This window comes from Ranitomeya variabilis, chromosome 3, assembly GCF_051348905.1.
Source record: "Ranitomeya variabilis isolate aRanVar5 chromosome 3, aRanVar5.hap1, whole genome shotgun sequence".
NCBI lineage: Eukaryota > Metazoa > Chordata > Amphibia > Anura > Dendrobatidae > Ranitomeya > Ranitomeya variabilis.
In genome coordinates, this window is record NC_135234.1 from 95,929,471 (window position 1) to 95,957,334 (window position 27,864).

Consider the following 27,864-nt stretch of genomic DNA (forward strand, 5'->3'; position numbering starts at 1 on the left):
TGTACACTTACACTGTATATGGCCGCCCTGTACACTATATACACTATACATACACTGTATATACACCCTGCACACTATGCCCCGTACACTCCGTCTACACTGTACATATACACTATACTTACACTATACATACACTGTATATACACCCTGCACACTATGCCCCGTACACTCCGTCTACACTGTATATATAGCAGTGTCTCCACTGGAGAAAGAAGCCGATAGACACAATTCTTCTATTATGAAAACACACGCTGATGTTTACACCACGTGACCCCGGACACGCCCGCACGCGTCACTCCCGGGTGTAGCGTCTTCATTTCAGGACTCAGGAGGGAGCGCATCATGAGTGGCTCCGGTAACCGCACAGCGCCCCCGGTAACAGAGACGGACGCTGCAGGACGGGCACCGTGTGAGGAGAATGAAGACTCCTTCTCAGACATCAGTGACTCCGAGCTCCTGCAGCTTCAGGATACGGCGGAGATAGGTCAGTGACGTCACTAGAGGGGGCGGGGTGCAGGCTCCCGACTGGACAAGTCCGGACTGATCGCAGTCATGTGACCAGGTATCGCTGCGCTCCTCTCCTGCGGCTGGTGGTACACCTGCGGTCACAGTGTGCGGTGTAGTAGTCCGTCAGGGTGGCTGGAGCTCTGTGCAGCAATACAACCAGGATATCAATGATTGTCAGTAGTAGCGTAAATACTGGGGGGGCAGAGGGGTCCGTCCTCAAACCCTCCCCCCCGGCACTGTCACATGAAGGGGCCCTCCGGGAGCCAGGGCGGGGCCACTTCTGTGATGGGGCAGATTAGAACACAGCATAGGAGCAGCAGAGCAGTGTGTAATGTCTGCTCCCGTCTGACGGAGACTCTGCTAGCTCAGTGGCCGGCTGCAGAGTCTCCCTCCTGCAGTGAATGGTGGTGTCTGACCTGACGCAGGGTCCTAGTGCCCACCTTGCATTTCACTTATACACTTCCTGGTCTTCCTTCAGTAACTGGGGATGGCACTAACTAGGTTTACTAAATTCAGGTATGTCACTGAGGTGGGGGAGGGGTGACGGGGCACTTGTGTAAATGTGAGACCATGGGAGTGTTGTGGGGGAGGGGAGACAGGGCACTGGGGGTGAATGTGAGACCATGGGGGTGTTGTGGGGGAGGGGAGACAGGGCACTGGGGGTGAATGTGAGACCATGGGGGTGTTGTGGGGGAGGGGAGACAGGGCACTGGGGGTGAATGTGAGACCATGGGGGTGTTGTGGGGGAGGGGAGACGGGGCACTTGTGTAAATGTGAGACCATGGGAGTGTTGTGGGGGAGGGGAGACAGGGCACTGGGGGTGAATGTGAGACCATGGGAGTGTTGTGGCGGAGGGGAGACAGGGCACTGGGGGCTGAATATTACAGTGTTTTGTTATGATACCATCCACCTCTCGTGTCTCCCCTTTTCCTCATAGTTTGTAAGCTTGCGAGCAGGGCCCTCATTCCTCCTGGTATCTATTTTGAACTGTGATTTCTGTTATGCTGTAATGTCTATTGTCTGTACAAGTCCGCTCTATAATTTGTAAAGCGCTGCGGAATATGTTGGCGCTATATAAATAAAAATTATTATTACTATTATTATGATATTACATGTACTCCATCACATGTAATATTTGCTGTCTGGGGAGGCTGGAGATTGGGGGGGGGGGGTTAAGGGGCTTTTGATACATACCACCTGGGTCTTTTATGAGTACAAGGGTATGTTCAGCCATTGCGTTTTTTATGCGTTTCCGCGACGTTTTTGGACACTCGGAATTACCTCATCCGCAGTGCGTTGGTGCACACAATGTTAATCAATGGGAAATTCAAAAATGCTGTGCACATGCTGCAGAAAAAAAACTTGCAGATTTTTTTTAGCGCAGCATGTCGATTCTTTGTGCGGAACTGTATGCTTTGTTTCTGCACCCATTGACTTCCATTATGTCAGGCCAATTCGCAGCAAAACGGCAGATGTAAAAAATATCTGCGGTTTTGCTGCTAATGTGGGTGCGAGAAACGCTGTGGGCGGTGACTGTCTTTGGGGCTCTGCGGGGCTGTGTCAGTGTGTGTGCGTGTGCAGGCATCGTCCGATGGGACTACAAGTCCCATGCGGCATAGAGTGACAGTGATTGACACATTAGCCAATGATGGGACAGTAGTAGTCCCATCATCCGTCTGTGTTGAATATAAAAAAACCATACAGTACATATATAGTTCATACTCGCCATCTACACCTAATCCCCACAGCCCTCGCTCACCTATAAAAAAAAATTAATAAGCCAACAATATACTCCATGTATATGCATATTAGTCCAAATATATATGAACACATTCAAGATAACATAAATACATAAGGGTCCGCTAATAAATAGACAAACAAAGCATGTATTTATAATATACTCCATGTGTCTGACGTAATCTAATTTAATACGATTTTCCCACGATGATCTCCCGTGGAGAGCTGCCACATCAACTGATGCGACCGCTCTCCAGGGGCTCCGGGATACACTGACGGAAAGTATCCTTCCACACTGTATCCCTCTGCCGCTGTGAGTACAGTAAAGTTCATACTGTCACGTTCGGCACAGCTGCATGGGAAAATTCCCACACAGCATTGCCATAAAGCGAGAGAATGAACTAAAGTAACCTCTTCAGTGATGCACTGCAGGAGCCATTGTCTTCTGTCAGTATGTTACTGGAGGCCACATAGAGTGGTGACATCAACCGATGTGACAGCTCTATAGGGAAGATCGTCGTGGGGCACTTGTTATTAATTGGACTGCGTCGGACAGGGAGTATACGGTTGGTTTATTTTATTTTTTTCAGCTGATCGAGGGCGTCGCAGGAATTAGGCGTGGTTGTAAGTATGATGAAATTAAGAATATTAAAATACTTTTTTTCTGGCTGTGTTTTTTTTTAACTCACTACTATAGAATAAGTAATGGATAGGTGTCTTGGGCTATGTGCCCACGTTGCGGATTTGTGTGCAGATTTTTCTGCACCGTTTTTGAAAAATTGGCAGGTAAAACGCACTGCGTTTTACCTGCGGATTTCACCTGCGGTTTTACACCTGCGGATTCCTATTGAGGAGCAGGTGTAAAACGCTGCGGAATCCGCACAAAGAATTGACATGCTGCGGAAAATAAACCGCTGTATTTTCCGCACCATGTGCACTGCGGATTTGGTTTTCCATGGGTTTACATGGTACTGTAAACCGCATGGAAAACTGCTGCGAATCCACAGCGGCCAATCCGCTGCGGATCCACAGCCAAATCCGCAATGTATGCACATACCCTTATTGACGCCTCTCCATTACTAACCGGGCTTAATGTCAAATTACAACAGCAAGGTGACATTAACCCCTTATTACCCCATATGCCACTGCTACACTTAAGTGGGAAGAGAGGGGCTAAGTGCCAGTATTGGCGCATCGTACCATGGCCCCTTCCTAGGCTATGAATATCAGCCCGCAGCTGTCTGTTTAGCCTTTCTGGCTATAAAATATAGGGGGACCCCACGTCATTTTTTGAGGGGGTCCCCCTATTTTAATAACCAGTAAAGGCTACGCAGCCAGCTGCGGGCTGATATTCATAGCCTGGAAATGGGCCATGGCTATTACCCTCTTCCCAGGCTACAAATATTGGCAGTCGGCTTTCCCCCTCTGGCGCAGAATTTTTTTTTTTATATTAAACATTGTTCATTAATAAACATCGGCCTTGCTATTGTATATCTATGGATATACACCCTGTTAGAGTGGTGCTTTGATAATTTAATAATAAGCAATTTATTACTATAAAGTTGATAAAGGCTTGGAATAAATGTCTGCAGTCACTTTGTGACTGCAGGCTGCCAAATCATGACAGGGAGCTGTGGGCCCATCATATTGTGTATAAGGGAGCTGTGGGCCCATCATACTGTGTACAGGGGAACTGTGGGGGACATCATACTGTTTGTACGGGACCTGCGGGCCCATCATACTGTGTGTAAGGGAGCTGCAAACCCATCATACTGTGTACAGGGGAACTGTGGGGGACATCATATGGTTTGTACGGGAACTGCAGGCCCATCATACTGTGTACAGGGGAACTGTGGGGGACATCACACTGTTTGTTCGGGAGCTGCAGGCCCATCATACTGTGTACAGGGGAACTGTGGGGGACATCATACTGTGTACGAGAGCTGCAGGCCCATCATACTGTGTCCAGGGGAACTGTGGGGACATCATACTGTTTGTACGGGAGCTGCGGGCCCATCATACTGTGTACAGGGGAACTGTGGGGGACATCATACTGTGTACAGGGGAGCTGTGGGGGACATCATACTGTTTGTATGAGAGTTGAGGGTCCATTACACTGTGTACAGGGGAACTTTGGAGGACATACTGTTTGTACGGGAGCTGCGGGCCCATCATACTGTGTATAGGGGAACTGTGGGGGACATCATACTGTGTACGAGAGCTGCAGGCCCATCATACTGTGTACAGGGGAACTGTGGGGGACATCATACTGTTTGTACTGGAGCTGCAGGGCCCATCATACTGTGTACAGGGGAACTGTGGGGGACATCACACTGTTTGTTCGGGAGCTGCAGGCCCATCATACTGTGTACAGGGGAACTGTGGGGGACATCATACTGTGTACGAGAGCTGCAGGCCCATCATACTGTGTCCAGGGGAACTGTGGGGACATCATACTGTTTGTACGGGAGCTGCGGGCCCATCATACTGTGTACAGGGGAACTGTGGGGGACATCATACTGTGTACAGGGGAGCTGTGGGGGACATCATACTGTTTGTATGAGAGTTGAGGGTCCATTACACTGTGTACAGGGGAACTTTGGAGGACATCATACTGTTTGTACGGGAGCTGCGGGCCCATCATACTGTGTATAGGGGAACTGTGGGGGACATCATACTGTGTACGAGAGCTGCAGGCCCATCATACTGTGTACAGGGGAACTGTGGGGGACATCATACTGTTTGTACTGGAGCTGCAGGGCCCATCATACTGTGTATAGGAGAACTGTGGTGGACATCATACTGTTTGTACGGGAGCTGGGGGACATCATACTGTGTACAGGGGAACTGTGGGGGACATCATACTGTTTGTACGAGAGTTGCGGGTCCATCACACTGTGTACAGGGGAACTGTGGGGGACATCGGACTGTGTAAAGGGGAGCAGTGGGAACATCATACAGTGTATAGGGGAGTTGTAGGATCATCACACTGCGTATAGGGGAGTTGTTGGGGCCTTATACTGTGTATAGGGAAGCTTTGAGCTCACCATACTGTGTATAATGGAGCAGTACATGGGGGAACTTAGGGGACATTATTAAATGTTAAGTGGGCACTTAAGCATTATTGTTATAGGGGCACTCAGAGTATTGTGACCATCAAAGTTGCAAATGGGGTATTATTACTTTCTAGCGCGAAAATGTGGAGGGCACTAACAAAGAGCATTAATATTTTCTAGGGGGCAATTTTACTATTTAGAGTGCACAAAGGAGTCATTATAACTATGTAAGGGGAAAAATGGTGGCATTATGTGGGGCGATAAGAGGAGCCATTATTGTACCACACAGTAGGTGCAGTAATAGAGACACATACAGCAGCAGTGGCTCAGAATTGGGGTATCGGCAGGTTGGGGAAAGATGGCGACAGTGCAGGAAATGTGAGGAGTCAGATGTGTCGTTGTAATCTCTGCAGACAAGTAGTGGCTGGAGAAGTCGTCATGTTGGTCTGGGCCAGATGGAAAAGACGGGAAAGTGAATGAACGTCAGCTGTAATTCACCCTCCATACCTGTACTGTAATCTTTTATATGGTCTGCAGAACTGGAATCTACCACTATATGGTCACAATATGGCGGTAAAATCAGTGTTCTTTTTTTTATATAGATTTATTTTCAATAACAGCGCGGTCATATTCTGAGGTTCCACTATATTCACAATTAGAGTGCGCAACCGTAGTTGTAATCAGGCTTAGCTGGTTAGGGGCCCACTCGGATGTTTCGCCCCCAGCTCCCCCTAAGTTGAAACCCTAGCTACGCCTCTGACGTGGGTAGTTGGGGAAATGTGCATCTTCTATCCCCAAAATCAATGGCACCAGGGTGCAGGAAACCTTGGGTGCTGCCATATAGGCAGGCTGTAGAGGAGCATATGACATCCAGAAAAGTCTGTGGACATTCCGCCATGCGTCAGCCTTGTGTCCCTTTTTATACATCTTTTTCTGATCTATTTTTATATATCTAAATTAAAAAATGTACATGATTGAATCCAGTTTCCTATGTTTAGAGTAGAAATGTATCTAAGGATCGGATGTTTTATTTGAGACCCGTTTTGTTTTTTTTACGCAACCATAGACTGGTGTTGGTGAGTCTCATCCGAAATGCGCAGGAAAGTAGTGTATGCTGCGACACCACATCACAGACAGTCGGACCGAGAGAAAAAACAATAATCTGAACACAGCACTATTGAATAACATGGGTCCGCATGCTGTCTTCGTGCTCTCAGCGGGCTCTGTGCGTGTCTGTCCGCGAGCTCCGAGCGTTACCTGGTCAATCTGACAGCACGTTCAATTTATACTCTGGTCTGTATGAGCCATTGCTCGGATTTTACTTTTCCCCATTTCCTAATGGCAGAGACCTCCGACAGCAGGATAATGCCTTTCCTACACTGCAAATCAGTCCGAAATGGATTGTAGGAAGTGACAAAAAGTCCAAGGTGTTGGTTTCTAAATTCCACAAATCTTAATCTGAAATAACATTTGTGGGATATATTGCAAATTGTGTCTTCGGAGAGGAAGAGGACTAGAACTCTAGTGCCACCTATTGGAAGTAGCAATCCTCAGGCTGTGTGCACACGTTGCTGATTTTTTGCAGTTTTTTTGTGATAAAAAACGCTATAAAACCGCAAAAAAAAGCATACAATATGCATCCCATCATTTAGAATGAATTCCGCATGTTTTGTGCACATGATGCGTTTTTTTCCACTAAAAAAACGCATTGCGGTAAAAAACGCAGCATGTTCATTAATTTTGCGTGTTTTTTTTGTGGATTTCCCACTATAAAATGCATTGGGAAATGTCCGGAAAAAAACGCGGCAAAAACGCATGCAGATTTCTTGCAGAAAATTTCAGTTTTTTCTCAGGAATTTTCTGCAAGATATCCTGAACGTGTGCACATAGCCTAACAGTCAATGTCGACCCTTTAACGAGCCTTGTCACATGACTTAGGATAATAGCCAAACCAGAATCTCAATTTGCAGACACTTGTGTTTCGGGGTACTGCCCCTCGTCAGTGCAAAGTGGAGATCTGGTTTGGTTTGGCTGATTGAGAGACGTCTGACCGGGATCCATGAAGGAGAAACGATACTTCTTGGATCCCAGTGGGATATATTGAAAAGACAAGTCTGACCTTTGGAGGTACACATAGGGGCGCATCTACCGAGGTCACTTCTCTGGCCGGGCCCTGTGGATGAGGGACCTGCCGACCCATCAAATACTTCAGCTAGATGTGCATCCTCGGACGCACATTCAACTGAAGTGTATTCAAGCGCAGAGACCCTTCAGGTCCGTGCACAACAATACAAACTGTCGGCTAATCTGAGACCAGTAGCTGACGTCGGCGTGCACGGGACTGGGCATCCATGGCAGTGACTTCATGCACTCCCGTAGCTTGAACGCTGAAGTCAGCTGCCGGCTTCAGAAGAGAACGCCACATGGTGGGAAGCTGAGTATTATGAAACAGCATCAAAATGGGGAATAGATATATATATACACCAGAATGGGAACATACGTGCTAGGATGGAGGAGAGATATATACAGGACTGAGGGGGCATTTCTGGGCCAAATCTTGCACCAAGGCCTTATCAGACTCTAGTTGCGCCACTGGGTACGTGCATAAAGGGTTCTTCCCATGTCACACATTTATAGCACTGAACATGCCATAGATGTAGTGGAACGCTGTCAGAATACAGGATGGGATCTACACATCCTGCAAGAACAACTTCTCCCAATGATCCAGGAGCAACTAGGTGATGATCAATGCTTTCTCCAGCATGATGGAGACCATGTCACAAGGTAAAAGTGAGAACTGAGTGGCTCGGTGAACAAAACGTTAACATTTTGAGTCCATGTCCAAGAAACTCCCCAGATCTCAATCCCATTGAGAGCCTGTGGTCAATTCTCAAGAAGCGGGTGGACAAACAAAAATACAGAAATTGTGATAAACTCCGAGCACTGATGAGGCAAGAATGGGCAGTCATCATTCAGTCATCATGTTGACAAAAAAATAATGAAGCCGTGGCCTCTAGAAAGCAGGGATGAAAAATTAAAGCTAAAGGATGAAATATGGCCGCATTAGAGTATGTAACCTGTTTTTTAAGATCTTACTAGTGCCCTATAAACCCCAGTAGTGCAGTCTCAGGCTGTGGGCAACCGACCGCTGGAAACTGCTGGAGAGAGGAAACTTATTTCTAGTCGTTCTCTTTACTTATGATGTAGATTGCAGGATCTTTCGATTTTTCTCGGAGTAGATTATAACAATGTGCTGTAATCTTATTTTCATTTCCAGGAGACCGACAATTACAGGACGAAAAGAGGAACATAGAAGATGGAAGGCCAAGTCTGGAATCAGTGTATGACTATTTTATCACATTCATATTCACAGTGGGTATAATACGCATTAGCTCCTACCAATGGCTTACTCCTCCTTATCAGATATATCCGAGAACACGGTGCCATCAGCACATGGGCTCCATGCACACAACACACTTCTGATCCTTAATGCAGGGACAGCTTGCTATGGACACATAACATGTTGTACCGTCACTTCGAGCTAATAGCTTTGCTATGGGCATGAGCCCTTTATACAAAATTGTGAGTGATATATCCTATTCATATTCTGGAAATCTGTTAATATCAGTCTCTTATGACTCTTGTTGTCAAAAAACACCCTAACAGTTAAATCCGTCACCATCTTGGGATTTTCCATTTTTACGATTTTGTTTTTTGCTCCCCTTCTTCCCAGATCCATATGTCACGATCCAATTTTGGATTTGTGGCAGATCTGGTTTGCCTCAGTTTAAAGGGAACCTGTCACCCCGATTTTTCCGTATGAGATAAAAATACTGTTAAATAGGGCCTGAGCTGTGCATTACAATAGTGTATTTTATGGACCCCGATTCCCCACCTATGCTGCCGAAATAAGTTACAAAAGTAGCCGTTTTCGCCTGTCAATCAGGCTGGTCTGGTCAGATGGGCGTGGTGTCTTCCCCCAGATCTTGCTTATTTTTCCGTTAGTGGCGTAGTGGTTTGTGCATGCCCAAGTCCAGAATCCACTGCACAGGGGAGGGAAAAGAGCGCGATCTGCGCTATTCCCCTGGTGATCGGTGGGGGCGGCCATCTTCCTGTGGCCGCGTGTGCGCAGATGGAGCGCTCTGCTGCCCGCGGCTTCAGGAAAATGGCCGCGGGATGCCGCGCGTGCGCAGATGGAGATCACGGCGGACATTTTCCTGAAGCAGAGTTCGCATCTCTGCTGTTCTACTGCTGTGTCCAGTGAATCTGGTGTTTCTTCCTGCTGTGCTGTGCCTTGCAGCATTAAGCTAAGTGTTGTTTTCCTTTACCTTGTCTGTATTTCCTTACCCCGTGTTGTATTAGTGCAGCGGTGGGACCAGTGCTCTCCCCTGCCAGTTCCCTACTTAGGGATAGGGGCAGGGCAAGTGAGGGACTAGGTATCATGGTCGGCAACTGTATACTGATAGAGAACACCTCATATGAAAATAAAGAAAAAACACCTTAAGAGGGTAATACCTTCACTGACACATAATTGCTACAAAGGAGACACTAGAAGGAGTAATTACCAATAATGCAAATTTTATTAAATCTTAAATAGTACTGACATAGAATATAAATCATCTAAAGATAATCACAGAGAGTACAAAACAGGTGGTGCAACCACCTATGAACCGGTAACAGCAGAATGAGAAATGCAGCATAACGACAGGACCGAAAAAGGTCCAGATCGCACCATGAAATAGCAATATACACAGGGTGCAATACCACAGGAGAGGGACCTGAATAGATCCCTTATATAGGGTGAATAATAGAAATATGAATGAACAATAGTAGTGAGCCCTATTAGGGTAAATCTACACTCATGTGCTGGAGCGGCTGAGAAAGTGCTGCCACAACCCTATTATTGCACATATCCCACTGGCCCAAATACTACCAAAAGTGGTCCCAAAGATATGGTAAACACATGATACCTGCAGTCATGGTGGCCTGGATCTGGTCCCGTCGTAAGGAACACCTCGACGCACGTTTCACCACAACGGTGGCTTCATCAGGAGGTAAGTAAGCGTCGCCCGGGATTGCCTTTAAGTACTAAAGCGAAGGTGATTTGATTTCCAACAGCCTTGTCCGGCGCGCTGCCGCCATGATGCGACGCGCCGTGGAGGGCGGCGCTCAAGGTGCGCGTCACCATGTCACGTGGCCAGGTCAGGTGACCAGACCCGCAACCATGGCAACGCGTCACCAGGATAGAGCGCTCCCCCCACCGCGCGGGGCAGCGCATGCGCGGTGCGCGCTCCGGCCGGGAAGATGAATAAAAAGGTAAAAAGGAGAGAATAAGACACACCACAGAACGGGAAGGGCTAAAGGGTGAGCGGACCAACAATGGTGATGTGCAGGTTCCCACCGGTTGGACCTACAAGGTGCAGGGATATATCATATGCAGGCCCTGAGGCTAGAAAAAAGACATATCTAAAGGCCATAAATTACGGTCACCAAGACCTATTATAAAAGGTCTAATTGATTATAGCCAGTAACACGGAATAGACCCGATATAAACAGATTGCAACTCCCAATGGAGTAGGATGGTCACCCAAATATTGTTAGATCCATAGCAAATATATTACCAAAAAGGATCTGTACTCAAGCTGGACCATAATATAGAGAGATAATCGATCCAAAGCAATCTATTATACCGGATTATCAGTCCTTACGATAGTCCCACCTAAAAATCTACAAGAGCCCCCAAGGCTGCGGTAAACTGTAATAAGCAAATACACTACACAGTACATACTCATAACGCATGCAACAATATTATATAGGCAGTAATAGAAAAGTTACAGAAAATCATCTGTCCTTATGCTGGATCAAAAGCGTTCCGCTGCCATTGGTCCAAAGTCTTCTCTTGTGATGAGTCACGGGTCCATCCGATAATTCTAAACAGAAACCGCCTTGGATGCATGGATTACACCAGAGGATCCAAACAATATATAAGCCCCAGTACATAGTCATGCAGTGTGACTAGAAACGGGATAAAAAAAAACCAAGTTAAAATCAAACACACAACACAACAAATTAAAATTTGCGCCTACCACTTAAACAAAGGATTTGAAGCTCAATGCCTCGTTAAGGCCTTTGGGGGCCACCGTATCAAGGCAAACCATCCATTTGGTTTCCCTTTTAACCCCTTCCCGACATTTGACGTACTATCCCGTCGAGGTGGGGTGGGCCCGTATGACCGCCGACGGGATAGTACGTCATAGCCGATCGGCCGCGCTCACGGGGGGAGCGCGGCCGATCGCGGCCGGGTGTCGGCTGCATATCGCAGCTGACATCCGGCACTATGTGCCAGGAGCGGTCACGGACCGCCCCCGGCACATTAACCCCCGGCACACCGCGATCAAACATGATCGCGATGTGCCGGCGATGCAGGGAAGCATCGCGCAGGGAGAGGGCTCCCTGCGGGCTTCCCTGAGCCCCCCGCAGCAACGCGATGTGATCGCGTTGCTGCGAGGGTCTTACCTCCCTCCCTGCCTGCTCCAGACCCGGATCCAAGATGGCCGCGGATCCGGGTCCTGCAGGGAGGGAGGTGGCTTCACAGACGCCTGCTCAGAGCAGGCACTGTGAAGCAGCCTGTACTTCTCGCAGATCGGTGATCTGTCAGAGTGCTATGCAAACTGGCAGATCACCGATCTGTATTGTCCCCCCCTGGGGCAAAGTAAAAAAGTAAAAAAAAAAATTTCCAAATGTGTAAAAAAAAAATAAAAAAAAATATTCCAAAATAATGAAAAAAAAAAAAATATATTATTCCCATAAATACATTTCTTTATCTAAATTAAAAAAAAAAAACAATAAAAGTACACATATTTAGTATCGCCACGTCCGTAACGACCCAACCTATAAAACTGCCACACTAGTTAACCCCTTCAGTAAACACCGTAAGAAAAAAAAAAAAAAAACGAGGCAAAAAACAACGCTTTATTACCATACCGCCGAACAAAAAGTGGAATAACACGCGATCAAAAAGACTGATATAAATATCCATGGTACCGCTGAAAACGTCATCTTGTCCCGCAAAAAACAAGCCGCCATACAGCATCATCAGCAAAAAAATAAAAAAGTTATAGTCCTGAGAATAAAGCGATACCAAAATAATTATTTTTTCTATAAAATAGTTTTTATCGTATAAAAGCGCCAAAACATAAAAAAAATGATATAAATGAGGTATCGCTGTAATCATACTGACCCGACGAATAAAACTGCTTTATCAATTTTACCAAACCCGGAACGGTATAAACGCCTCTCCCAAAAGAAATTCATGAATAGCAGGTTTTTGGTCATTCTGCCTCACAAAAATCGGAATAAAAAGCGATCAAAAACGGTCACGTGTCCGAAAATGTTACCAATAAAAACGTCAACTCGTCCCGCAAAAAACAAGACCTCACATGACTCTATGGAGCAAATGTGGAAAAATTATAGGTCTCAAAATGTGGAGACGCAAAAACTTTTTTGCTATAAAAAGCGTCGCTGGTTTCACACTTGCGTTTTTGTCTGCAGCGTTTTTTGCACAAAAAAACGCATGCGTTTTTTCCCTATATTTAACATTGAAAACGCATGCGGTTTTTTTGTACGCGTTTGGTCGCGTTTTCAAACGCATGCGGTTTTTTTTTGCATGCGTTCATTTTCAGAAATACAACCTGCAGTATTTTCTTGCGTTTTTAAGCACATGCGTTTGTTTGCGTTAAAAACGCATGCATTTTTATCGAAAAAAACAGAAAACACACTGAAAAGCCACCCACCACCATCAAGGTGATAAAGGGATCCAAACCCTAACCCTAACTCTACCCCTAACCTCACCCCTAACCGTTTAATGAACATTTTCTGACAGTCATAGTGCCACGTATTTCAGTGCCACGTATTTCAGTGCCACGTATTTCAGTGCCACGTATTTCAGTGCCATGTATTTCAGTGCCACGTATCACGTATTTCAGTGCCACGTGTTTCAGTGCCACGTATTTCAGTGCCACGTATCACGTATTTCAGTGCCACATATTTTAGTACCACGTATTTCAGTTGCACGTATTTCAGTGCCACGTATTTCAGTGCCACGTATTTCAGTGCCACGTATCACGTATTTCAGTGCCACGTGTTTCAGTGCCACGTATTTAAGTGCCACGTATCACATATTTCAGTGCCACGTATTTCAGTGCCACGTATTTCAGTGCCACGTATTTCAGTGCCACATATCACATATTTCAGTGCCACGTATTTCAGTGCCACGTATTTCAGTGCCACGTATTTCAGTGCCACATATTTCAGTGCCACGTATTTCAGTGCCACGTGTTTCAGTGCCACGTATTTAAGTGCCACGTATCACGTATTTCAGTGCCACGTATTTCAGTGCCACGTATTTCAGTGCCACGTATTTCAGTGCCACGTATTTCAGTGCCACGTATTTCAGTGCCACGTATTTAAGTGCCACATATCACATATTTCAGTGCCACTTATTTAAGTGCCACGTATTTCAGTGCCACGTATTTCAGTGCCACGTATTTCAGTGCCACGTATTTCAGTGCCACGTGTTTCAGTGCCACGTATTTAAGTGCCACGTATCACGTATTTCAGTGCCACGTATTTCAGTGCCACGTATTTCAGTGCCACGTATTTCAGTGCCACGTATTTCAGTGCCACGTATTTCAGTGCCACGTATTTCAGTCACGTTTAGGGTTAGGGCTAGGGTTGGAGGTAAAGTTAGGGTTGGGGCTAAAGTTAGGGTTGGGGCTAAAGTTAGGGTTAGGGTTTGGATTACATTTACGTTTGGATTAGGGTTGGGATTAGAATTATGGGTGTGTCAGGGCTAGGGGTGTGGTTAGGGTTACCGTTGGGATTAGGGTTAGGGGTGTGTTTGGGTTAGGGTTTCAGGTAGAATTGGGGGGTTTCCACTGTCCAGGCACATCAGGGGCTCTCCAAGCGCGACATGGCGTCCAATCTCAATTCCAGCCAATTCTGCGTTGAAAAAGTAAAACAGTGCTCCTTCCCTTCCGAGCTCTCCCGTGCGCCCAAAAAGGGGTTTACCCCAACATATGTGTTATCAGCGTACTCGGGACAAATTGAACAACAACTTCTGGGGTCCAAGTTCTCTTGTTATCCTTAGGAAAATAAAAATTTGGGGGGCTAAAAATCATTTTTGTGGGGAAAAAAAAGATGTTTTATTTTCACGGCTCTGCATTATAAACTGTAGTGAAACACTTGGGGGTTCAAAGTTCTCACAACACATCTAGATAAGTTCCTTGGGGGGTCTAGTTTCCAATATGGGGTCACTTGTGGGGGGTTTGTACTGTTTGGGTACATCAGGGGCTCTGCAAATGCAACGTGACGCCTGCAGACCAATCCATTTAAGGCTGCATTCCAAATGGCGCTCCTTCCCTTCCGAGCTCTGTCATGCGCCCAAACAGTGGTTCCCCCCGACATATGGGGTATCAGCGTACTCAGGACAAATTGGACAACAACTTTTGGGGTCTAATTTATCCTGTTACCCTTGTGAAAATACAAAACTGGGGGCTAAAAAATCATTTTTGTGAAAAAAAAAAAAGAATTTTTATTTTCACGGCTTTGCGCTATAAACTTTAGTGAAACACTTGGGGGTTCAAAGTTCTCAAAACACATCTAGATAAGTTCCTTGGGAGGTCTAGTTTCCAATATGGGGTCACTTGTGGGGGGTTTGTGCTGTTTGGGTACATCAGGGGCTCTGCAAATGCAACGTGACGGCTGCTGACCAATCCATTTAAGTCTGCATTCCAAATGGTGCTCCTTCCCTTCCGAGCTCTGTCATGCGCCCAAACAGTGGTTCCCCCCCACATATGGGGTATCAGCGTACTCAGGACAAATTGGAAAACAAATTTTGGGGTCCAATTTATTCTGTTACCCTTGTAAAAATACAAAGCTGGGGGCTAAAAAATCATTTTTGAGAAAAAAAAAAAAATTATTTTCACGGCTCTGCGTTATAATCTGTAGTGAAACACTTGGGGGTTCAAAGCTCTCAAAACACATCTAGATAAGTTCCTTAGGGGGTCTACTTTCCAAAATGGTGTCACTTGTAGGGAGTTTCAATGTTTAGGCACATCAGGGGCTCTCCAAACGCAACATGGCGTCCCATCTCAATTCCAGTCAATTTTGCATTGAAAAGTCAAATGGCGCTCCTTCCCTTCCAAGCTCTGCCATGCGCCCAAACAATGGTTTACACCCACATATGGGGTATCAGCGTACTCAGGACAAATTGCACAACATTTTTTGGGGTCCAATTTCTTCTCTTACCCTTGGGAAAATAAAAAATTGGGGGCAAAAAGATCATTTTTGTGAAAAAATATGATTTTTTATTTTTACGGCTCTGCATTATAAACTTCTGTGAAGCACTTGGTGGGTCAAAGTGCTCACCACACATCTAGATAAGTTCCTTAGGGGGTCTACTTTCCAAAATGGTGTCACTTGTAGGGAGTTTCAATGTTTAGGCACATCAGGGGCTCTCCAAACGCAACATGGCGTCCCATCTCAATTCCAGTCAATTTTGCATTGAAAAGTCAAATGGCGCTCCTTCCCTTCCAAGCTCTGCCATGCGCCCAAACAATGGTTTACACCCACATATGGGGTATCAGCGTACTCAGGACAAATTGCACAACATTTTTTGGGGTCCAATTTCTTCTCTTACCCTTGGGAAAATAAAAAATTGGGGGCGAAAAGATCATTTTTGTGAAAAAATATGATTTTTTATTTTTACGGCTCTGCATTATAAACTTCTGTGAAGCACTTGGTGGGTCAAAGTGCTCACCACACATCTAGATAAGTTCCTTAGGGGGTCTACTTTCCAAAATGGTGTCACTTGTAGGGAGTTTCAATGTTTAGGCACATCAGGGGCTCTCCAAACGCAACATGGCGTCCCATCTCAATTCCAGTCAATTTTGCATTGAAAAGTCAAATGGCGCTCCTTCCCTTCCAAGCTCTGCCATGCGCCCAAACAATGGTTTACACCCACATATGGGGTATCAGCGTACTCAGGACAAATTGCACAACATTTTTTGGGGTCCAATTTCTTCTCTTACCCTTGGGAAAATAAAAAATTGGGGGCGAAAAGATCATTTTTGTGAAAAAATATGATTTTTTATTTTTACGGCTCTGCATTATAAACTTCTGTGAAGCACTTGGTGGGTCAAAGTGCTCACCACACATCTAGATAAGTTCCTTAGGGGGTCTACTTTCCAAAATGGTGTCACTTGTAGGGAGTTTCAATGTTTAGGCACATCAGGGGCTCTCCAAACGCAACATGGCGTCCCATCTCAATTCCAGTCAATTTTGCATTGAAAAGTCAAATGGCGCTCCTTCCCTTCCAAGCTCTGCCATGCGCCTAAACAATGGTTTACACCCACATATGGGGTATCATCGTACTCAGGACAAATTGTACAACAACTTTGGGGGTCCATTTTCTCCTGTTACCCTTGGTAAAATAAAACAAATTGGAGCTGAAATAAATTTTGTGTGAAAAAAAGTTAAATGTTCATTTTTATTTAAACATTCCAAAAATTCCTGTGAAACACCTGAAGGGTTAATAAACTTCTTGAATGTGGTTTTGAGCACCTTGAGGGGTGCAGTTTTTAGAATGGTGTCACACTTGAGTATTTTCTATCATATAGACCCCTCAAAATGACTTCAAATGAGATGTGGTCCCTAAAAAAAAATGGTGTTGTAAAAATGAGAAATTGCTGGTCAACTTTTAACCCTTATAACTCCGTCACAAAAAAAAATTTTGGTTCCAAAATTGTACTGATGTAAAGTAGACATGTGGGAAATGTTACTTATTAAGTATTTTGCGTGACATATGTCTGTGATTTAAGGGCACAAAAATTCAAAGTTGGAAAATTGCAAAATTTTCAAAATTTTCGCCAAATTTCCATTTTTTTCACAAATAAACGCAAGTTATATCGAATAAATTTTACCTTTAACATGAAGTACAATATGTCACGAGAAAACAATGTCAGAATCGCCAAGATCCGTCAAAGCGTTCCAGAGTTATAGCCTCATAAAGGGACAGTGGTCAGAATTGTAAAAATTGGCCCGGTCATTAACGTGCAAACCACCCTTGGGGGTGAAGGGGTTAAGGAGTTCCTTCTTATAGTTGCCCCCTCGAATGCCCAATTGTACCCTATCTATGCCCTTAACCTTGAACATTTTAGGATTGCTGTTGTGGTGGACACGGAAATGTTTGGGTATAGTTTTCAAAATGGACAGATCATGGGCCCCTGCTGCATTCCTTATATCCCTAGCGTGTTCCAAAGTCCTGACCCTGAGTTGGCGGGTGGTCATGCCGACGTATATAAGTTTACACGGGCAGAAAGCATAATACACCACCATGTCCGTAGTACAGGATATGTGATGTGTAATCCGATAAGATCTGGAGGCGTCACTGTTGTCAAATGTGAAAGATCTCTCAATGTACTGACATGCAGAGCAGTCACCACACTGAAAAGACCCCCAGACCGGACCAGCACGTGCAGAGAAGTAGGACCTCTGTACCGCCACATAGTGGCTGCGTGTAAGTAGGTCCCTGAGATTTCTGGACCGTCTCCACGTCACAGAGGGATAGATAGGCAGACAGCTGTTAAGATCCTCGTCAGCTCGCAAAATGGGCCAATATTTACGTAAGATATCCATAACATTAGTCCATCTTGAATTGAATGTGGTGATCAGTCTAACAGAGTTATCTTGTTGTTTAGGCTCCTTTTTGTTGACCAGTAGATCACCCCGCCGTATACCTGCAGCTCTCCTATATCCCTTCCGTATATATTTATGATTGTAACCACGTTGTTGTAACTGCCTAGTGAGAATACCAGCCTGATTGCGGAACTTATCATCATCCGAGCAAATGCGTCTCATGCGAAGAAATTGTCCCACCGGTATCGCCCTCGTCGTCTGGGGGTGATGTGCCGAGGAGGCATGAAGGAGGGCATTTACCGCCGTGTGTTTACGATAGACATCGGTAGTCAGGTACCCGTTCTCATCTATCTGTATCAAAACATCGAGAAATTCCACTTCTTGTTTACTAAATTTATAGGTCAGTTTAATGTTATATGGGTTATCATTCAAATCAGTCATAAATGAAATCAGCGATGTCTCGGAACCCTGCCATATGAACAATATATCATCGATATATCTGGACCATGAGACCACGGCAGAGAAGTCCCCCATTTCATAGACCACCTCTTTCTCCCACAGCCCCAGGAACAGGTTTGCGTATGAGGGCGCACAAGTCGCCCCCATCGCTGTTCCCTGGAGCTGTAGGAAAAATCTGTCCTTAAATGTGAAAAAATTATGAGTCAAAATAAATCTTAAAAGGTCCAAAATAAAAGTGACCAAATAACCATCTAAATTTGTCATTTCCAGGAAGGACCTCGATGCCGTGATCCCATGGTCGTGGAATATCGATGTATATAGTGACTCGATGTCACAGACCACCAAGAACATGTCCTGTTCCAATTGTATGTTACTAAGACGTGTCAAAATATCAGTGGTGTCTTTGATGAATGAAGGCAGGGTTTCGACACATCGCTGGAGATAATAGTCCACAAAACGGCAAATGGCCTCGTTGATGCCCCCTATTCCCGAGACGATAGGGCAACCCGGTGGGTTCTCCTTATTTTTGTGAACTTTAGGTAGTAGGTAGAATGTTGGAACCGTCGGTGCCTCCGTAACCAAACCCTCCAACATTCTACCCGTAATAATACCAGCCTGGCTGGCCTGCTGTAGCATCTCATCGAGTTCCATCTTAAACGGAGTCAATGGATTGCTATCAAGTCTCCTATAGCACTGTTGGTTATGTAACTGTCGAAAGGCCTCACGCTCGTACATAGCGCAAGGCCAGATCACAACATTTCCCCCTTTGTCTGCAGGTTTTATAACCACCTGTTTGAGATTACGCAGTTCACTAATAGCTCTATTTTCCAGGGAGGTCAGATTATAAGAGAGTCTATCCTCTGGAATTTGTTCCATATCCCTCTTGACCAATTTCAAAAAAATGTCTACATTGGAACATGTACCTGGAGGGGGGAAATGTTGCGATCTGGGGTGCAGATACGCAGGAAAGCGTGGGTCATCCGATTCAGCTTGCTCAGCAAGTAACGCCTCCAAGTCCGCCAAGGCCTGTTGTTCTGTATCAATAGAAGAGATATTTTTAGATTGATTAATAAAAATTTTTTTGAAAGATAGTTTTCTTGCAAAAAGTTCAAGATCCTTCACCATAGTAAAATAGTTGAATTTAGCTGATGGTGCAAAGGACAGGCCCTTCTCCAGCACCCGAGTTTGTGCAGGGGTTAATGAGATATCAGATAAATTAATTACCTGCAGATTTACCGCCCCCTCCTGCTCTGTCTTTTTTGATAGGTGCGAGTACGCATTGGAGGGAGTGGGGTTACGGGTGTATTGGAGATGTTTTCGATCCTGTTGCCCTCTCCAACCCCACTCCTTCTTCCTAAAAAATGTTCTCCACATTGTTCCTCAGATAAGGATGATGTTATAGAGGAGGAGCGTGATATGGGTCTAGAGCAGAGGTCCCCAACCTTTTTTGCACCAGGGACCGGCTTTAAGCAAGACCAGTTTTCCATGGCCCGGTGGGGGTGGGGCAGGGGCGGGGCTTTGGTCATATGGGGGTGGGGTTATGGAGGGATGGAGCTTAGTGCATACTTATCATATAATTATGACATTTATAATGAGAATGTGATTCAACTTACCATAGGTTCAGAATGAGTGGGAGCACCATGCTTGTTTCCCTGGTGCTCTGCACCATTATTGCCCCATAGCTGTGCCATATAGTGCTCTGCACCATTATTGCCCCATAGCTGTGCCATACAGTGCTCTGCACCATTATTGCCCCATAGCTGTGCCATACAGTGCTCTGCACCATTATTGCCCCATAGCTGTGCCATACAGTGCTCTGCACCATTATTGCCCCATAGCTGTGCCATATAGTGCTCTGCACCATTATTGCCCCATAGCTGTGCCATATAGTGCTCTGCACCATTATTGCCCCATAGCTGTGCCATACAGTGCTCTGCACTGTTTATTATTGCCCCATAGCTGTGCCATATAGTGCTCTGCACCATTATTGCCCCATAGCTGTGCCATATAGTGCTCTGCACCATTATTGCCCCATAGCTGTGCCATATAGTGCTCTGCACCATTATTGCCCCATAGCTGTGCCATATAGTGCTCTGCACCATTATTGCCCCATAGCTGTGCCATATAGTGCTCTGCACCATTATTGCCCCATAGCTGTGCCATACAGTGCTCTGCACTGTTTATTATTGCCCCATAGCTGTGCCATACAGTGCTCTGCACCGTTTATTATTGCCCCATAGCTGTGCCATACAGTGCTCTGCACCATTATTGCCCCATAGCTGTGCCATATAGTGCTCTGCACCATTATTGCCCCATAGCTGTGCCATATAGTGCTCTGCACCATCCATTATTGCCCCATAGCTGTGCCATACAGTGCTCTGCACCATTATTGCCCCATAGCTGTGCCATACAGTGCTCTGCACCATTGCCCCATAGCTGTGCCATATAGTGCTCTGCACCGTCCATTATTGCCCCATAGCTGTGCTGCTGCTGCTGCAATAAAAATAATAAAACACATACTCACCTGTCTTGCTTGCAGCTCCTCGGCGCCATTTTCCCGGCGTCTCTCTGCACTGACTGATCAGGCAGAGGGCGGCGCGCACACTATATACGTCATCGCGCCCTCTGACCTGCACAGTCAGTGAGGAGAGACGCCGGGAAGATGGAGACAGCGCCCGGCGTGTGGAACGAGGACAGGTGAATATGTCATACTTACCTGCTCCCGGCGTCCCGCTCCTTCCCCCGGACAGCTGGTCTTCGGTGCCGCAGCCTCTTCCTCTATCAGCGGTCACCGGCACCGTCATTAGAGGAATGAATTATGCGGCTCCGCCCCTATGGGAGGTGGAGCAGCCTATTCATTTCTCTAATGAGCGGTCCCACGTGACCGCTGAACAGGGGCGCCGCGGACCGGCTGAAAAACCCCAACGGCCCGGTCCTGGTCCGCGGACCGGCGGTTGGGGACCTCTGGTCTAGAGTGTGTCTTTTTATACTGCCACCTATAAACTCTATTTGACGAGTAATCTTGTATATCCCGTTGAAACTTCCGGATCTTAGTAGCTTGTATCTCTTTTTCCCATTTAGTTAGATCGCCCTCCAGATCTTTATCAAATTTGGCGCAATCCTCAGTTGTCAGTGAGGCTTGAATTTTAGTTTTCAAAATATCTATTTCGCTTTCCACACCTTCTAAGGCTTTGCGATCAGAGCCGATTAACAATTCCAGCAGAGTGCGTGAACACTTAGTTAAAGTTTCCTCCCACCTGCTGGAGAAGGTGGGATCACTGACATCCAATGTGGGGTAAATTTGAATCCTCAAACCCCTCGGGACAATGTCCTTTTGGAGATAATTTTCTAAGGCCACCTTGTTCCACCACAACTTAGTACGTTTTTTGAGCAAATCCTTAATTTTAAGCTTCAAATCCTTAATATCACTGCTTTCACTTTCTGCGTCCACCTTATTACCAAATAGTGATCCTAACTGTGGGATCCAATTTTTATCACGTTTTCTAAAATCCATGTACTCTGAATTAGAGGCATCTGAAACACAGACAAAATGTAAATATATACTGATAGAGAACACCTCATATGAAAATAAAGAAAAAACACCTTAAAAGGGTAATACCTTCACTGACACATAATTGCTACAAAGGAGACACTAGAAGGAGTAATTACCAATAATGCAAATTTTATTAAATCTTAAATAGTACTGACATAGATTTAATAAAATTTGCATTATTGGTAATTACTCCTTCTAGTGTCTCCTTTGTAGCAATCATGGTCGGCAACTGGTTGAAAGAACCCGTATAGGGATGGAAGCAACATCAGGGTACATCTGCAGGCCAGTGCAGGAGGTGCCCATTCCCCCAGTCCCTACCGACAGGGCCCACCGTTGTAATTGTGTCTCCGGTGTCCCCTTGTGTGTTGTGCTGTTTGTGACAGACCTACGGTTGGGTCGTTTTATACCGGGTCAGTCACTCCGTGACATTAACACCGACCATCGCATTTTTTCTGGTGAGCCATGGCTCAAATGCAGGCCTTTGCCCAACTGCTCCAGACTCTCACCACTGAGCTCAAGGATCTGCGTGGTGCAGCAGCTGCAGTAGTTGTTGGGGTTCTGGGCTTCGGCTCAGGTAGAGGTTCTACCAGAACCCAAGATTTCTCTCCCTGACAGGTTTTCTGGAGGGAGAGATACATTTTTGGTTTTTAAGGAGGCCTGCAAGTTATACTTCAGGCTCCGCCCTTGTTCATCAGGGAGTGAGGACCAACGGGTGGGAATCATCGTTTCCCTTCTTAAAGGTGATCCCCAATCCTGGGCCTTCTCCCTGCTGACCGCTTCACCATCTCTACGGTCAGTGGATGAGTTTTTTTGCAGCTCTGGCGGTGGTATATGATGACCCGGATGGCGTCTCCTTGGCGGAATCCCGACTCCGTAAGATCAAGCAGGGGGGCCGGCCGGCGGAGGACTACTGTTCAGAGTTCAGGAGGTGGGCCACTGACACACAGTGGAATGACCCGGCCCTTAGGAGCCATTTTGAGCAGGGTCTGTCCCCCAAGTTGCAAGATACTCTGGTACAGTACGCCGCCCCCAAGTCGTTGGAGGCCGCCATGTCCCTTGCCATCCGGGTGGATAGACGCTTGAGGGAGAGGCATACACCAAATGTGCCCCCTGTAGTCCTTGCTAGGGAGGAGGACACACCTGAGCAGGCGGAGGAACCCATGCAGGTGGGAGGAGTTGGTTCCCAAACAGGGTTGTCTGGGGTTCGCCGTGGTGTGGGGGCATGTTTTTACTGTGGGCAGACTGGTCATTTTATCAATGTCTGCCCAGCTCGCGCCAAAATTCCTGTTCCATCGAAAAAGCCGCATCCCCCTGGTTGTGTGGAAGGAAGCGACCAGAGAGTGTATATTTCCTCCATTTTCTCGTCTCAGTGTACCTTACCTGCTGAGGTGGTTGTTGGTGGGGTAACTGAGAATGTTCCGGTGCTTGTGGACAGTAGAGCAGGAGTCAATTTGGTGGATGCTCATTTTGTCCAGACCCATGGCCTGATGAGTAGGTCGCTAGCTAGACCCCTACGCGTCCAGGCCATTGACTCTGCCCCGCTCAGCCAGGGGAGCAGTACCCAAGTCGTAGACAATATACATCTGTGTATATGGGCTTGTCATGAAGAGTCCCTGTCATGCTACATCTTAGAGGCATACCAACTCCCATGGTCTTAGGTCTCCCTTGGTTGAAAGACACAACCCGGTCATAGACTGGCGGTCCAGGGAAGTAGTCAGCTGGGGTCAGTCGTGTGAGGACTGCTGCCCGGGAACTACGATCTCTGCCATCCTTCTACAACCTACCCCTTCTTCTCCAGTGGGGGCAGTAGATGTGCTTGAAGGAAGTAGGGGCAAGACTCTACCCTCACTACATTCTAACCCGGTATGTCAGAGACCTCTTAGGAGGAGGGGTCAGAGGAGGGTGGTGGTTCCCTCGATACATAGTGGGGGAGTGAGTTTGGTGACACAGGGGGACCCCTCTGTTGTCTGTTCTGTAAAGAGTTCACCATCTTGTGGCAGACGCATGTGTGAAAATAAACGTTCAGGTCCGGACCTGTGTGTGAATGATTACGTATGGGTGTCCACCAAAAATATCAGGTGGAAGTGTGGAACTGGAATCTGGAGTTCAAGGGTAATCGGGCCATATCGGGTGTCAGCCATTGTCAGTCCGAAGACTTACCAGTTGGAGTTACCCTCAGTAATGCCCATACACAACTCATTCCACAGGTCGGCGCTCTGGAGATTTGTGCCGCCTACGTTGTCATCTCCATTGTGCTGTGTCTACCGTAAACCTGAGGGTCAGGTGACTGAGGAGGTGAACTCTGGTGAATCGAGACGTTCTCATTGTAGGTTGTTTACTGGTGAGGCCCCTCATTGAAAGGGGGGTACTGTCACGATCCAATTTTGGATTTGTGGCAGATCTGGTTTGCCTCAGTTTAAGACCTTTTTTCCTTTCTGGTCATCCGGGGTTAATGCAGTTTCCCCCCCCAGGTGGCCGCTGGTGTTATTGCATTGCTGCTGGGTCAGCTGATGTTTGTGGTGACCACTCCCTCCATCCTTTAAGAGGTCACAGTCAGCTGACTGTCGGTGTTAATTCATTCTTCAGCGACTAAGCTGGGAGTAGGAGCTTGCTGGGAACTGCTGTTCTACTGCTTTGTCCAGTGAATCTGGTGTTTCTTCCTGCTGTGCTGTGCCTTGCAGCATTAAGCTAAGTGTTGTTTTCCTTTACCTTGTCTGTATTTCCTTACCCCGTGTTGTATTAGTGCAGAGGTGGGACCAGTGCTCTCACCTGCCAGTTCCCTACTTAGGGATAGGTGCAGGGCAAGTGAGGGACTAGGTATCCTGGTCGGCGATGGGTTGAAAGAACCCGTATAGGGACGGTAGCAAGATCAGGGCACATCTGCAGGCCAGTGCAGGAGGTGCCCATTCCCCCAGTCCCTACCGACAGGGCCCACCGTTGTAATTGTGTCCCCGGTGTCCCCTTGTGTGTTGTGCTGTTTGTGACAGACCTACCGAGTCAGTCACTCTGACACCATAACTGTTTTTTTTATCTTCCCGTCAATATGGCCGTGTTTTTTGCTGGAAGAGTTGTACTTTTGTACTGTATCCTCACCCATCCCTTGTAGATTGTGAACCCTGGTGGGCAGGGTCCTCCCTCCAACTGTACCAGTCGGTGACTCATTTTGTTCAAGATTATTGTACTTGTTTTTTGTAATGTACACACATTTTCACATCTAAAGCGCCATAGAATAAATGGCGCTATAATAATAATGTTAACACCATTGGCTTTACCATTTGTTTTATTTTCTACCATGGTCACTATATCCTAAAAGTGACCTGCCAATAAGATTCTCCAGGTCATTACGAGTTTACAGATACCAAACATGTATACGGTAAGTTCAAGTGGTGAACAAAAAAAGGCAAAGTTTGTAAAAACAAAATAAAAAGCAGGGTGTGGAGACACGGGGGGGGGGGGGGGGGGGTCAGTGGCTGCTTTTGTCCACTGGCCTGAGACCTTATGGACAAGGGCTTATCCTGCTATCCTTTTATTGTGGCCGGAATGCCACTCAGACAACACAGGGTGAGGGTGAAACAGTGTGGCAATCTAATATATAAAGCTGAATGTGTGTATGTATGTATGTATGTATGTGTGTATGTTCGGGATTGGCATCTACACCGTTGCAGCTACAGCCACAAAATTTTGCACAGTCACACGTCTGGACCCCGAGAGCATCATAGGCTATGTTGTGAGGCGAAATTTTAACCCCGCGCATTCCAATTCACCGAACAATTTTGCCCCTATCTACATGATGGGAAAAAGTGAAAGGAAAAGTGTTGGAGGCAAATTGCCAGATGCGAACAAGGGGGACTTAAAGAATGAGAGCGATGGCGCCAAAGAGTATATACCGTACAGTTGCTAAGGTGGGGCCCCGACATGGGATACTCACCACACACGGGGATATGCACACACACACAAAATGCGCCACACACTACCACGTGCTTGAACACATATACCACCCTCAGCACACATTTCACCACACATACACCAACCTCGCCACATAAAAGTCGAAACACAAAAGTCGCCACATGCAAAACTAGGCTCACGCAAAACTTGCCACACGTGTAAAACTCACCTCATGGAAAACTCGCCACATGCAAAACTTGAACACGCGGAAAAATTGCCACATGCACAAAAGTTGCCTCACACAAAACTTGCACATACTCAAAACGCACCACACATAACTCGCCACGCGCAAAACTTGCTGCACACAACTTGCTACACTAACCTGTCACATGGAACTCGACACAAAGTTGCTACACGCATGTCGCCACACAAAACTCATCTTACAAAAGTCGCTACATGCATGTCGCCACACGCAACTCCACACACACAACTTGACACATGAAACTCGCCCTAAAACACACACAAGTCTGGTATTATCCTTCAAAAATAAAAAATCTGATTAATAAGCAGACAAACTACAAGAGCAACAAATGTACCATATAGCAAATACGGCAGCTGTCAGTAACTTGACCTGTCTATTATGTGTATGTGTGAGCTAATATATACTGCCAGGGGGGAGGACTTCCTGTTGGCTGGGGATTTCAGGCTGCCAATAGCAACCAATCACAGCTCAGCTTCTATTTTGCTACAGTTAATTAATCTGAGCTCTGATTGGTTAATATAGGCAACAAAGGACATTCTCAGTATAACAAAGCTTGTGTGAGGTAGTAGCATGTCAGTTAGGGTGTGTTGGTGGAAAGGCTGATGTCAGTCACATTACCTCTATGTGAGAGGATATAGAAACTACCAGTTGCAGACTATTTTTACCACAATAATGCCTCATAAGAAAAGGAATTCCAAAGCACGAATGTCAGCTGATGCGAAAAGAAAAGCTGCATTACGGGCCAATGAAAAATGTGAAGACTGAGAAACAAGGCTGACACACATGAGAACAGCAGCTGCTTCCTCAAGAGCCAATGAACTTTCTGTTCCACATGTAATTGAGGCAACCATTTTGACAGGATGTGCCACAGGAGAAGATGTTTTCATTCCATCTGATTTGCCTTTTGATTTTAAACGCCTCCAGTTTCCTGTTCGACCTGGCATTTGCTATGTCCATCAACAAGGCTCAGGGACAGTCCTTGAAAGTAGCTGGAATCGATTTAGAATCTCTATGCTTTTCTCATGGTCAACTTTATATGGCCTGTTCAAGAGTTGGAACAGCCAAAAATCTGTTCGTCTTTGCACCTGAAGGGAAAACTAAGAATGCCGTTTATCAAAAGGCTCTCGAATAAGTAGTAGAAGATTACTTCACATTACTTGGCCAATTTAGTTAACCCCTTCATGACCCAGCCTATTTTGACCTTAATGACCTGGCCATTTTTTGCAATTCTGACCAGTGTCCCTTTATGAGGTAATAACTCAGCAATGCTTCAACGGATCCTAGCGATTCTGAGATTTGTTTTTTCGTGACATATTGGGCTTCATGTTAGTGGTAAATTTAGGTCGATAATTTCTGCGTTTATTTGTGAAAAAAACGGAAATTTGGCGAAAATCTCGCAATTTTCACATTTTTAATTTTTATTGTTAAACCAGAGAGTTATGTGACACAAAATAGTTAATAAATAACATTTCCCACATGTCTACTTTACATCAGCACAATTTTGGAAACAAAATTTTTTTTTGCTAGGATGTTATAAGGGTTAAAATTTGACCAGTGATTTCTCATTTTTACAACAAAATTTACAAAACCATTTTTTTTTTTTAGGAACCACCTCACATTTGAAGTCAGTTTGAGGGTTCTATATGGCTGAAAATACCCAAAAGTGACACCATTCTAAAAACTGCACCCCTCAAGGTGCTCAAAACCAC

At 46.0% G+C, this 27,864-nt stretch overlaps 1 protein-coding gene across 1 annotated transcript in view; it reads left to right on the plus strand.

Annotated features, from left to right (window-relative positions):
* The first annotated feature begins 281 nt into the window (after positions 1-281).
* Positions 282-27,864, plus strand: part of EXO5 (exonuclease 5) — a 60,352-nt gene continuing 32,769 nt past the window's right edge. Inside the window, exons 1-2 of the mRNA XM_077294398.1 lie at positions 282-484; positions 8,578-8,641. Coding sequence (XP_077150513.1) covers positions 343-484; positions 8,578-8,641 — 206 coding nt within the window. The 5' untranslated portion in view covers positions 282-342. The remainder of the gene's footprint in view (positions 485-8,577; positions 8,642-27,864) is intronic.